The sequence below is a fragment of the Antedon mediterranea genome, chromosome 9 (genome assembly GCF_964355755.1).
Source record: "Antedon mediterranea chromosome 9, ecAntMedi1.1, whole genome shotgun sequence".
Classification (NCBI taxonomy): Eukaryota; Metazoa; Echinodermata; class Crinoidea; order Comatulida; family Antedonidae; genus Antedon; species Antedon mediterranea.
In genome coordinates, this window is record NC_092678.1 from 5,108,586 (window position 1) to 5,121,719 (window position 13,134).

At 35.8% G+C, this 13,134-nt stretch overlaps 2 protein-coding genes across 2 annotated transcripts; one reads left to right on the forward strand and one right to left on the reverse strand.

The window, feature by feature from the left end:
* Positions 1-9: 9 nt before the first annotated feature.
* On the reverse strand, positions 10-5,188 carry LOC140059382 (telomere repeats-binding bouquet formation protein 1-like). The gene is made up of 11 exons (XM_072105267.1): positions 5,113-5,188; positions 4,913-5,023; positions 4,343-4,471; positions 3,123-3,254; positions 2,672-2,732; positions 2,344-2,483; positions 2,069-2,191; positions 1,558-1,716; positions 1,071-1,202; positions 615-734; positions 10-302 (listed from the first exon to the last, which is right to left on the reverse strand). Exons 1-11 carry the CDS (start codon positions 5,186-5,188, stop codon positions 172-174), a joined length of 1,314 nt encoding a protein of 437 aa, XP_071961368.1. The 3' UTR covers positions 10-171.
* Positions 5,189-5,996: 808 nt separating this feature from the next.
* On the forward strand, positions 5,997-12,217 carry LOC140058752 (HMG box-containing protein 1-like). The gene is made up of 10 exons (XM_072104485.1): positions 5,997-6,131; positions 6,384-6,507; positions 6,619-6,686; positions 6,983-7,157; positions 7,238-7,491; positions 7,651-7,938; positions 8,251-8,395; positions 8,505-8,735; positions 8,822-8,966; positions 11,159-12,217. The coding sequence occupies exons 2-10, from the start codon at positions 6,404-6,406 to the stop codon at positions 11,165-11,167; spliced, it is 1,419 nt and encodes a 472-aa protein (XP_071960586.1). The 5' UTR covers positions 5,997-6,131; positions 6,384-6,403; the 3' UTR covers positions 11,168-12,217.
* The last annotated feature ends 917 nt before the right edge of the window (positions 12,218-13,134 follow it).

The window sequence follows — 13,134 nt, forward strand, 5'->3', positions numbered from 1 at the left end:
TTAGATTAGGCTGAGTGGTGAAATACTTTAAAGGATAGCATAGGATATAACTATTAAACCAACAAACACAACTTACAGACTTACTAAAAATGGCAAAATAAATGATTTGCCTATATCAATATCAAAAGTACGTCATCTGAAATTTTACATGCAATTATATTTTTTTGCGAATCAAAATACAAAACCAAAATAGTTTACCGGACTCATCACGTTTTCGTACGGCTGTTTTGTTGTTTTTTCGACGGCCTGTTTATCATTGAACGTTTCTGGCGTCATCCAAGTGGAATTAGATTTTTGTGAATCTTTATAACATAAAAAAACATAACTATTATTATTATGTTATACTAAAGTTTATTGTACAACAACAAAATATAAAAGGAGCCCAGAAAACAGCTAACCACAAGCCTGGCCCCAGCTTTCTCTGTCTACAATATCAAACTTTATATTATTATTATTATGTGAACAAAAAACGTGATGTGCCCATTATATGAATGATGATATTTGGGCCAATCACACTTATTTTGTCAAACTATTTTGATAGTGAAGACAGAGCTTTACATATGGTACAGATGGGCTAGTAAAATCTCAGACTAGACTTTGGTTGGCTCACTTACCTAGGCACATGTGTAAGAGATAAGTAGCAGACTTAGAAAACTCCTCCTCTTGGATGTTTGCCATAAGCTGAACTAATGAAGGTACACCATTATGCTCGATAAATTCTTTTTGGCTTTTCTCTACACAAAAAAGAAAGGATACCATTTGGGTTTTTGTATAATGTAATGGAGGTTTCTTAGTGCAAGAAAGGGTTTTATACTAGTGCCACTTAAAGGTCTCTCTACACTATCAAACTAATTTGAAGTGATGAAAAGTGATATCGTGTCCACATATGGGCACATCTTATCACTTAAAGTTTGTTCATTGAAATGGCCTTGTTAAAAACACTATATTAAGTAAGCAAGTTTTTCGTTTTCAAATAAAGTTATTATTATAGATAGAAGTAAATAATGAGTAAACAACATTTTACTGCAGTAAATTAGTTTTGATTTGGTTCAATAATAAATAAATCTCACCACATGATTCTGTGCAGAGTACAAGTGCATTAACAAGTTGTGACTTTGTGCTGGTGTCAACTGAATCTAACGACAGTGCGTGTAAAAGCAGGTGGGTGATATGCAAATCAGCTATCAACAGTTTGTTATCCTCTGGAATATGCAAAATACATTTTAAATATATTAAAAAAACTAGAACATATTGTGCAATTTAAGTGCATAAATGAAAATGACTAATTTTTAGAGGTAGTTATAAATGTGACTAAATCTGTCTTTGATGTGCTCAAATATGGTAGTGATATGCTCAAATATGGTAGTGATATGACATCATCATGTCCATATATGGGCACATCATTTTCTTGCCACACAAAGTTTGATATTGTAAACAGAGCTTTTACTGATTATTTTCTATTATTATAATAACATGTTCCTCTACTTAACTAATTAACTCTGATAACCGCTTATAAATAACATTAACTCAATAACTAGATAGAGAATGATGAATTACCATTGTCTTCAATACAGGATACAATAGTACTTGCTATATGTTTCATCATTTGCATAGCGTCTCTGCTAGGATGCACCTCCAAGAGCTTCACTTGGTTGTGGAACACCTGTAGCAATACGTTCAAACCTCCAATCAATCCAATTCTCTCTTGGTTGTTTTCTATAAATATATAACATTTACCATCAATTTAAGACCACTTTTGTCACCTCTAATTAATTGCTAGTTGTATTTATTTTGAGAAACATGTGTAAACAAGTGACATAAAGACCAAATGTAATCAGGACTCGTAAACAATTTAAACACATTCTTTATTCTGGAGTATATTTTTAAGTTTTGAAGTTTTTTTCTACACTATCAAAACTAGGTTGACAAAAAAACTGTGATGGGCTCAAATATGGTACAGTAGTTGTATGATATCATCATTTCCATATATGGTCACATCACATTTTGTGTCACATAAAGTTTGATAGTGTAGACAGAGTTTTAGATAAAAAATACCCAAAAAAATTACCATTGTTAGCAACTGTTAAACTGATGAAAGATAAAATTAGTCTTATGATATCTTGGTCACATGTCTTCTCAATGATGGAGAGAGCAGCAGGAAATGCAGACGCACAGATCATCTGGTTGTCAACTATTGATAACAAAAAAAAAACAATGAGTAAAGCAAAAGATAACATTCAGAAGAAATCTGAGATTCCATTATTGGAAGAGCTGAAATTTTTATAAAAAGTATGCTAGAAATTAGGTGGTATGTACTGTGAATTGTATTAGTTGTATGTTTACCACTTTGTGGGTTATTGACACATCCACAGAGACAACTTGCTATTCCCTTCCACAGTTTTAAACTGCTTTCCTCCTCTTTAATCTCATCTAATAAATGACTATCTTCCGGTTGTAGAAGTGAGTTTTTAAAGTCATTGCTCCTGAAAAAAAGTTGGAACTTAATTAAATGATTTTCTGTCATTGGGTTAGTTATTTACTTGGGTACTTTGGTTATCACAGTGTTAGTGAACTGTGCCATGATACCAACTTGCCCTGATAGCTAAGCCTGAAGACAGATCAGTCTTATTTACCAGGGGCAGCCACTAACTGTCTCTCAATGAAGACTAACCTGAACATATTGACGAGTACATCCAAACAATGAGATGTTCTGACAAGCATCTGTCCTTCACCTAAATCAACATAAAATTAAAGGAATACAAAACATGGACATCTAATGATAATTTAAAGGCTGAAATAGTACTAGTTGTAGGTTATTGAAACAACCATGATATTTATTAAAACTGCACTACAGGAAACTGCAGAAGTGGTGAGCAAAGTTGTGCTCTGTTTATACCACTTATATCTGTATCCTTCGCATAGCATATGACAAAATTTCTACCTAGTTTGAGCCTTGTGGTCGTAGCTCTTTAGAGAAAATTTTGGTTAGGTGCTATACACAAGACAATTTTTATTATTACATGATTTTTCCTACTAAGTAGCAACAAAACAAACACAATTATATTCAATTAAGTATTTTCACTTATAATTATGTTGCTAGAAGCTGTACAGATTTTACTTACTATTGTTGGTAACCAAACACAGTATAACAAAAGAAGAAAATATCTTAAGTTGTTTCCTCGATTCCTCGCTTACGAGTTGTGAATAAAGAAAGCGAAACATTGACATGTCGCAAAGCTGCTTCTTGGACAACACTGCAAAAATAGCCAAATATAAATGCAGATAATGTTAGTGGCGGTAAATATCGCTGTTGGTTGCGATTGAATAAAGTAAAAATAAAATAAACATATACCTCTACTTATATAGTTTGATGTTTTGACCCTTTTTGTTTTCGTCGTGTGTTCTGTCTGTGTATGTCTTGTTTGTTTTTGTTGTGTAACCGAATGTTAGAAATATTAGTAACTTTACTTATGGCTTTTCCAAACAAGTTTCTCTTGGTTTTACCATTTGATTGTACTTTTTGGGACTTTGCCACTTTTATAACCTAAGGAAATTTATTAGCATTTTTTTATAGACACTTCTTTCTTTTAAATGTTTTAGTCTCATAATTTATTTCTAAAGTGAAAGAAATGTTTGTTATTGTTATTCTCATTTTGAAAGAAATAAATGTTTGCTTGAATTGAATTCTTTTATAAAAGTTATAAAATTTTACACTGGATACTATGGAACGCCTCCTCCAATGGCATGATGTTTGGTGTGTACTGCATGACGATTGGTGTGTACTGCATGACGATTGGTGTGTACTGCATGACGATTGGTGTGTACTGCATGACGATTGGTGTGTACTGCATGACGATTGGTGTGTACTGCATGACGATTGGTGTGTACTGCATGACGATTGGTGTGTACTGCATGACGATTGGTGTGTACTGCATGACGATTGGTGTGTACTGCATGACGATTGGATGAATGAATGAATATGACTGAGTATAATACAGTACTCATGTATTAACCACCTACTAAAAATTCTGTCATAAGAGTATTTATAAGCTCTGTCTACACTATCAAACTTTATGTGACAAAAAATATGATGTGCCCATATATGGAAACGATGATGTCATAACACTACCATATTTGGGCACATCACTTTTTTTGTCAAACTGGTTTGATAGTGTGGACAGAGCTTTAAAGTCTTTACATAAAACTATATTTTCCTCCATGACTTTTTAAAGTGACATAATAACATAATAAATATAAATCAGGAAAAGATGAACTTTTCAAAGTTAAAATGTTACAAATGATACAGTTGAATGATTGTTGTTATGGTAACATGCATACTCACTGGAATGTTCTATAGCACATACAAGAGTGTAAATAGCCGCTACCTTTACTTGTTCACTGTCAACTGATGTTAGCAAAGTCCTTACAAAAAGTAAGCCACCACACTTTCTAAATATTTCCTTAGCTTCATCTGGAATAAAATTAAGTGTGTTTTATTATATCAAAACAACGTCATATGGCCGAGCGGTTAAGGCAGGGGCGCCGTTTATCGTACCTAAAGAGCCAACAACAACATCGGCAAGGGTTCGAGGCCGACTCGCTCCTAGTTCTGGTGGTGGAACAAGTCTTCTCGGATAAGGACTATAAACCGTAGGTCCAGTGTACACAGTTATAACCTGTGTGTACTTTAAAGAACCCAGTTCATTATTCGAAAAAGAGTAGGGGGTTACCCCGGTGAACTGGTTCACACAATAGCCTCTGTATCAGGGGGATTACCACCTATCTGATAGGACAGTGATTAATTCACTATTGGTAATCCTTGGCCACAGTGCCTAAAGACATAAAATAAAATAAATACAATAAAAACGTAAATTTGAAATACATGTAGGCCTATCTATATCTGAATATATACCTGAATGTAGAAGAATTGTAGCAAGACCTGACAAAGCAGTTTTTTGAGAATCTGGGCAGTTCATATGAAATTTCAATGACTCTAATAAGAGACTTAGCTCCATTTTCATTTCTGAAACAAACCAAAAATGATATATGTTACATGGTAAATTAAAGAACCAAATGAATATGTTTGTTGATATTGTTTAATACTTTCTTTACCATGTATTCCTGCATACTTTGGACTACACACAGGAGTTGTCTCATTCACTGATCTTAATGTTGAAAGGGACTCCATCATCCAGATACTACTCTAGCATGTAGCTATATGTCCTAGCTTTAGTTTAGACTGCTGGTGGAGAAAAGAAGTGAAAAGTTGATGTAATTGCATATGTATGTACTTTTAATAGGCCTGAGCATAAGTTTAGCATAAAATTATAATAATATACCTAGCTATGCCTAGCCTACTTGGTCCAACCAGGTCCAAGCTAGCCTTACCTGATGAGTAGGCCTAGGCTCAGGGAATAATTTCGCCAGTGTAGCATAGCAAAAAGCTATATATAGGCTAGAAATAGTAGGGCCTATCTATACAAAACAACCTTTTTTCTACACATTTTTAAAATTATGTAGCAAAAAATACTATACAAAACTATGTTTCTCGACTCAAAAATCAGTTTGATTAGCAATATTGCTAAACAGAATTTAAAAATGAAATTTTTCCCTGAGAGGCTAGGCCTAGTAGTAGGGCCTAGGCCTAGCCTCTAGGCTAGTAGGCCCTACTCTGCTGGGCCGTTTTGAGGCTTGATATGATAGCCAAAAGGGCCTAGCCTAGCCCTACAACGTATTACATTAATAATACATAGGACTAGTAACCTTTTACTTACAACTTACTAATACTTCTATAGCTGGCTCATTGTTTAGCCAATAGATAAATTAAATACAGTTTTCTAAATTAAAAAGCAGACAATTTTGGTCATCATCAAAAAGTTACAGACATTTCTAAACGTTGGTGGCAGCACGTCAAACGGCTTCTACGCATGCGTTAATCGAATAGCCAATCAAATCTGTCGTACCAGAAAGTCGACAATCAAAACAAGTATGGCGTCCCTAGCGCTCCACACACCGAGTAAACAACATGAGAAAAGTTGCAAAATGTAGCTTTAAATTGAATATTTATATATTACTAAACTCACAGTTCAAAATTTAAATATTAGATTAAATAGACTGATGGTTTTATTGCTGTAAGTATTATCGAATTAGTAATTTAGGATAGCTCCCAAACAAGAGAAGGCCGCCGTCCGCGTGAGATAGACGTTCGGTTCTTCTTTTCGCCGGTAGTTACTTCACTATCGAGTCGTTTCGACCTAAAATTGAATAAGCAACATCACTGTTTGAAATATGTATGTAAATACTACAAGCCTAACATGGTAGTTACCTCCATAATGTATGAATACGATGATTTAATTGTTATTGTACTGCCTGTTTTTTTACAGTTTATTTAGAGGCAAATACAATGGAAAGTTGTCATGATGAAAGTGACAACAAAATTAGTGACAACAACAATAGTCAGTTGCAGAAATCACACATCTGTGCCAACTGTTGTCGGTCATTCAAAAGGTATATCACGCTATTTTCTTTTTCGAATGTTTGTTATTTTTTAAATTAAAAATTACTCTTTATTTACAATAATAATTTATGATTTTAATGTTATTTTCCATTATATCATAGTACTAATGGTCTACGAAATCATGTGGGAAACTGCAACACACCTCTGAAACCAGTACTAGAGGTCAAAGGTCAGTGACTGTCAACAATTTAATGTACCTTTGAATCAAACAAATGCTAGTAAATTTATATTCCAGGGTAAATATTGACATCATATAATACTGTTTGATATACAGTATGCATACTGAACTGTGTGACATCATATGCATACTTTGTGACATCTTATGCATACTGTGTGACATCTTATGCATACTGTGTGATATCATGCAGCAGTATGCATACTGTGTGACATCATATATGCATACTGTGTGACATGCATACTGTGAACGCATCATTAACCTTTTATATGGTCAATATTACTTTACAGAATCTCGGAATCGATTACTAACAATAGACCCGCAAGATGATGGTCAAAAACAAAGCTTTAGTGGACCTATCACACCTCCACAAACAATGGTAGATTCGTCTGATTGGTTGACACAGTTAGCTAACATTGCAACAGGACCACAAAGTCCGCTTCTACAAACAAGTAGCCAAAAAAGGTAACATTCTTACGCATATTGTTATTAAAAACAATAAAACATCTTTTCGAAAATTATTAATAAAAAAAAACTTCTTTCAGAAACCCAGCAGTAGCATTTAGTAATTTAATGCATACATATGCTAAGCCACCAAAATCTCCTGAAGCGCCTTCAACGTTCTCTGATTCTGAGTTTCATTCAAGCGTACTGACGTCATTGAGCAAAGTGGAACCAGAAAGTGATAACAGGGTGTCATCTTCATCCCCGTTCCCCACCTCCCCTGAAGATGTAGAATCTTGTCATGGCAGCTGGTCACACACATGGCCTGCAGCAGTATGGCAGTGCTTTATGAAAGGTAATACTTACATATTACTTACATAATATTTACATAATACTTACATAATTAATTTATAGTTCAAATGTATGATATTGAGCTTAGCTTTGTTAAAGGTTTACAAACAAAATCCATGATTATAAATTCAACTATTTATGTTTATATTGTAAATTTCTTTAGGCACCCTTATACAATTTATTTCAAACCAGACATCAGAATGGCAATCAGCTGAAGAGATTGGTAGAATAGAGATGTTAGCTTCAAAAGCAGTCTATCAAATTACAGATCCTTCATCAGCTAACCAATCAGCATCAAGACATTATGCACCTAACGGTCTAATGTTAGAACGTATAGAGGACATCAAACCAGCTGAGAAGATAAGGCTGACATTTAATCCATTCGAACCTGAACAGAAAATGTTGCAGGCACGGTGTCCTATCGATCATCCATTTTTTGTTAAAGACAAAGGTAACAAAAAATACACAATTTCCATAGCCCAACAAGTAACTATATTATGAGCATTGCACTTGCACTGATGAAGGACTAGTGTTTTGCCCGAAAGCTCTGCGAACTTTTCTGACTGTTTTACTTATCGTTTTGTTTTAGCTTTCCGCTTTTTTTGTTTGTATCTCCATTGAGATCCAGCCACTGATACCCACAGCACTGTCATTTTTTCAGTAATTTGCCTTTGGACTATATTATGAGCATATTATATGTACCACTGTATATTCTTTGATAATTTGTCTGTTATAAAATCACAATTGCTTCTTTATAATATAGGTTGGTCTTCCTACAACCCTCTGCTAACGGTTGAAAAATATGGCATACCATGCAGTGAGCTAGAAACCGGTGACATTTGTATACCGCCCTCTCATCCTGACGCTATCAGCTTTAAAGAATCAAATGTTTTTGAAAATTTCAAGAGGTAATTTATCACTTTGTACTGTAGTGGGCTTTTACCTGCTAAGTTATTTTGTGGTGGGCTTAAACCTGTTAAATGCCTAGTTATGTAATTTGATGTTTTTTTTATTCAGTTTTGACCTGACGCCTCTAGACACTTCAACAGTATTGGCACTGAGCAGCCTAGCTCGTCACCGACGTGATATGGAATCAAACCAGCCTAGGAGTGCACCACCGTCGCCGATTAAAAAAATACGCAAATTAGATCCGAACCGTGGTTTTAAAAGGCCAATGAATGCGTTTATGTTATTTGCTAAGAAGTTTAGACTGGAGTATACGCAGATGTACCCAGGTAGAGATAACAGGTAATGAGGCGTTTATAATAATGAAATATATGATTGGTGGTGAACAGTCAATTGAGATAGAACAATAACGTTGATGTTTGTTACAGGGCCATCAGTGTCGTACTAGGTGATGAATGGAAGAAACTGAACGATGAGCAAAGAAAGGTATACGCAGAAGAAGCGAAGACACTGGCAGACGAACACAAGAAACATCACCCTGACTGCTGGAAGAGGAAGCGCCATGCCTCTAGTGTGAGTATAGTTTTAGAAAGCGCCATGCCTCTAATGTGAGTATGGTTGTAGAAAGCGCCATGCCTCTAATGTGAGTATAGTTGTAGAAAGCGCCATGCCTCTAATGTGAGTATGGTTGTAGAAAGCGCCAAGCCTCTTGTGTGAGTATAGTTGTAGAAAGTGCCATGCCTCTAGTGTGAGTATAGTTGTAGAAAGCGCCATGCCTCTAGTGTGAGTATAGTTGTAGAAAGCGCCCTGCCTCTAGTGTGAGTATAGTTGTAGAAAGCGCCATGCCTCTAGTGTGAGTATAGTTGTAGAAAGCGCCCTGCCTCTAGTGTGAGTATAGTTGCAGAAAGCGCCCTGCCTCTAGTGTGAGTATAGTTGTAGAAAGCGCCATGCCTCTAGTGTGAGTATAGTTGTAGAAAGCACCATGCCTCTAGTGTGAGTATAGTTGTAGAAAGCGCCATGCCTCTAGTGTGAGTATAGTTGTAGAAAGCACCATGCCTCTAGTGTGAGTATAGTTGTAGAGAGCGCCCTGCCTCTAGTGTGAGTATAGTTGTAGAAAGCGCCATGCCTCTAGTGTGAGTATAGTTGTAGAAAGCGCCATGCCTCTAGTGTGAGTATAGTTGTAGAAAGCGCCATGCCTCTAGTGTGAGTATAGTTGTAGAAAGCGCCATGCCTCTAGTGTGAGTATAGTTGTAGAAAGCGCCATGCCTCTAGTGTGAGTATAGTTGTAGAAAGCGCCATGCCTCTAGTGTGAGTATAGTTGTAGAAAGCGCCATGCCTCTAGTGTGAGTATAGTTGTAGAAAGCGCCATGCCTCTAGTGTGAGTATAGTTGTAGAAAGCGCCATGCCTCTAGTGTGAGTATAGTTGTAGAAAGCGCCCTGCCTCTAGTGTGAGTATGGTTGTAGAGAGCGCCATGCCTCTAGTGTGAGTATAGTTGTAGAAAGCGCCATGCCTCTAGTGTGAGTATAGTTGTAGAAAGCGCCATGCCTCTAGTGTGAGTATAGTTGTAGAAAGCGCCATGCCTCTAGTGTGAGTATAGTTGTAGAAAGCGCCATGCCTCTAGTGTGAGTATAGTTGTAGAAAGCGCCATGCCTCTAGTGTGAGTATAGTTGTAGAAAGCGCCATGCCTCTAGTGTGAGTATAGTTGTAGAAAGCGCCATGCCTCTAGTGTGAGTATAGTTGTAGAAAGCGCCATGCCTCTAGTGTGAGTATAGTTGTAGAAAGCGCCCTGCCTCTAGTGTGAGTATGGTTGTAGAGAGCGCCATGCCTCTAGTGTGAGTATAGTTGTAGAAAGCGCCATGCCTCTAGTGTGAGTATAGTTGTAGAAAGCGCCATGCCTCTAGTGTGAGTATAGTTGTAGAAAGCGCCATGCCTCTAGTGTGAGTATAGTTGTAGAAAGCGCCATGCCTCTAGTGTGAGTATAGTTGTAGAAAGCGCCATGCCTCTAGTGTGAGTATAGTTGTAGAAAGCGCCATGCCTCTAGTGTGAGTATAGTTGTAGAAAGCGCCATGCCTCTAGTGTGAGTATAGTTGTAGAAAGCGCCATGCCTCTAGTGTGAGTATAGTTGTAGAAAGCGCCATGCCTCTAGTGTGAGTATGGTTGTAGAGAGCGCCATGCCTCTAGTGTGAGTATAGTTGTAGAAAGCGCCATGCCTCTAGTGTGAGTATAGTTGTAGAAAGCGCCATGCCTCTAGTGTGAGTATGGTTGTAGAGAGCGCCATGCCTCTAGTGTGAGTATAGTTGTAGAAAGCGCCATGCCTCTAGTGTGAGTATAGTTGTAGAAAGCGCCGTGCCTCTAGTGTGAGTATAGTTGTAGAAAGCGCCATGCCTCTAGTGTGAGTATAGTTGTAGAGAGCGCCATGCCTCTAGTGTGAGTATAGTTGTAGAAAGCGCCATGCCTCTAGTGTGAGTATAGTTGTAGAAAGCGCCGTGCCTCTAGTGTGAGTATAGTTGTAGAAAGCGCCATGCCTCTAGTGTGAGTATAGTTGTAGAAAGCGCCATGCCTCTAGTGTGAGTATAGTTGTAGAAAGCGCCATGCCTCTAGTGTGAGTATAGTTGTAGAAAGCGCCATGCCTCTAGTGTGAGTATAGTTGTACAATATCCCAAGCTCTTGCATCTGACATAGGAATAGGTTGTTTTCCTAAATGAAATGTATACATTTGTACGCAATTCTAGTATTAAGTAAATTATTTTTGTTTACATTTCAGAGTGTCTGACGGAGAAAATATCATCTAGATATATAGATATCAAAAAGATCTAAATTGACGAAGCAATCAAATTACATGGAATTGTCATCAATTTGTGTTAAGTTTAGTAAGTCTCTCATTGGTTCCCATGCATGGATGTAAGCGCACCACAAATAATTTGACCAATCATGACACGATGATTCATACAAACTGTTGCTTGTGATTGGTCAACTCACTTGCATTGGGTGTACGCGTCCTTGCGTTACGTTGCTAGTGGAACCCAAAGTTACACTACAGAGGGTGACTAACAACTACTGTAATGAACTAACACTTGTCATCAAATCATACATTACTTACATACAGTACTGTGTTAAGTCTTCCACGTGCATAACAGTACCCGATTCCCCTAATAGTTTCTGATTGGACGTCAATCTGTATCTATCTGTATCAGCCCTCCCAACTTGTGAATTTTAAGTGAATTCTCTAGTTGAATGTACTGAATTTATATACATTTTTTAAATAGTTTACATAAATCTTGTATTCTCTCATGTTTTAGTTATTAAATTTTAATACAATAATATTGAACCTTTTAAATTTTTGCCAAAGATTTTTAAACTTGTATTAGTCGTAAAGACAAAAACTGTATATTTGGTATTTTACAATAGTTTATATATCATATTGAATTGTAAGATTTCTTTTTATAGATTACATATATTACTCTATTTTTAGAAGGGAAGGAGGTTAATTCTTTTATCATATGTATTTATTTTTCTTTTATTTGTTGGTCGTTTGGAATATATATAGTTAATTGAAGTGTTTTATGCAGTCTGTTTTGAGTGTCTAGCGTTTTGTGTTTATTTTTGTCTTTTTTTATTCATGTTTGACAAGTAGAATGTTTTTTTTATTTGTTGCCGGATAATGTTTCATTATTTCTTTTTAAATTCTTTTAATCCATGGTTTCTTTCATTTGTTGTGTGATTCAATATTTATAGTGCAGTATTTTGAGGTTTTTAAATGGAGTTTTTAATTTTTATTTTAGTCACAAATATGAACACATAAAATGATTCGTATTAAAGGATAAAATACATACAACTTTATGACTCAAGTGATGTATTTTGTTTAGATAGCGGCTACTAGAAAAATCCGTTCATGAATATGTATGATCATCTTATACATATTCATGAATTTTAAATACATGTTCATAATGAAGTAGACTGATAATCGCGTTTTATAATCTGTTGAGGATGATGTCAATTTGTAACGCGAGAACGTTTTGTTTAAATTGCCGAAGATAATGGAAAGTCACGTGTATACTACTGCTGCTCCTTAGCGTCCTCCGTAACCAAGGTGACGGAAGTAGGAGGATAAAGTGATTGTGGATACGGTAAAACAGTTCAGCACATCGTTAATAGTTACGTATGCAGGTCGCCAGATTATCGCTATTATTTGTTAGAATGTAATTTCACGATTTTAAGGTAAGTTATTTGACATAAGTTTATTTTTTATTCATTGCAATACGAATGCTAAATTCGTCACATGCAAGTTTATTAAGAAATTAATTACTTCTAATTTATATTATTTGTATAGGTACTCTACCTATATGCATGGTAGTAATTAGTGAGGCTTAATATCATTGTTTAGGTAACACAATTAACATACTTATTAAAAGCCAAAAAAAATTTAAAATTAAGAGAGATAAAATATAGATGCTTACTCAGTCGCCAGTCGGAATGATAATGAGATGAAAATCTTCACTTTGGTTTGGGCTAGTGTCATGTTTCTGATTTCCTGTGGTTAGATAAAGGATGTTTTAGACTAGGTCTGCTAAATTTATAAGCCAATCATAATGGTATAATTTTGGTGGGAAACTTTGGAGGGAACATTTTATCCTCCTCTCAAGCCCCTAATTTGCATGTTGCATTGTATTAATAGTAAAAATACTGAGTTACAAGAAATAAAAGTAGTTATAGTTAAATATGCTTTTTGTATGTGGAATC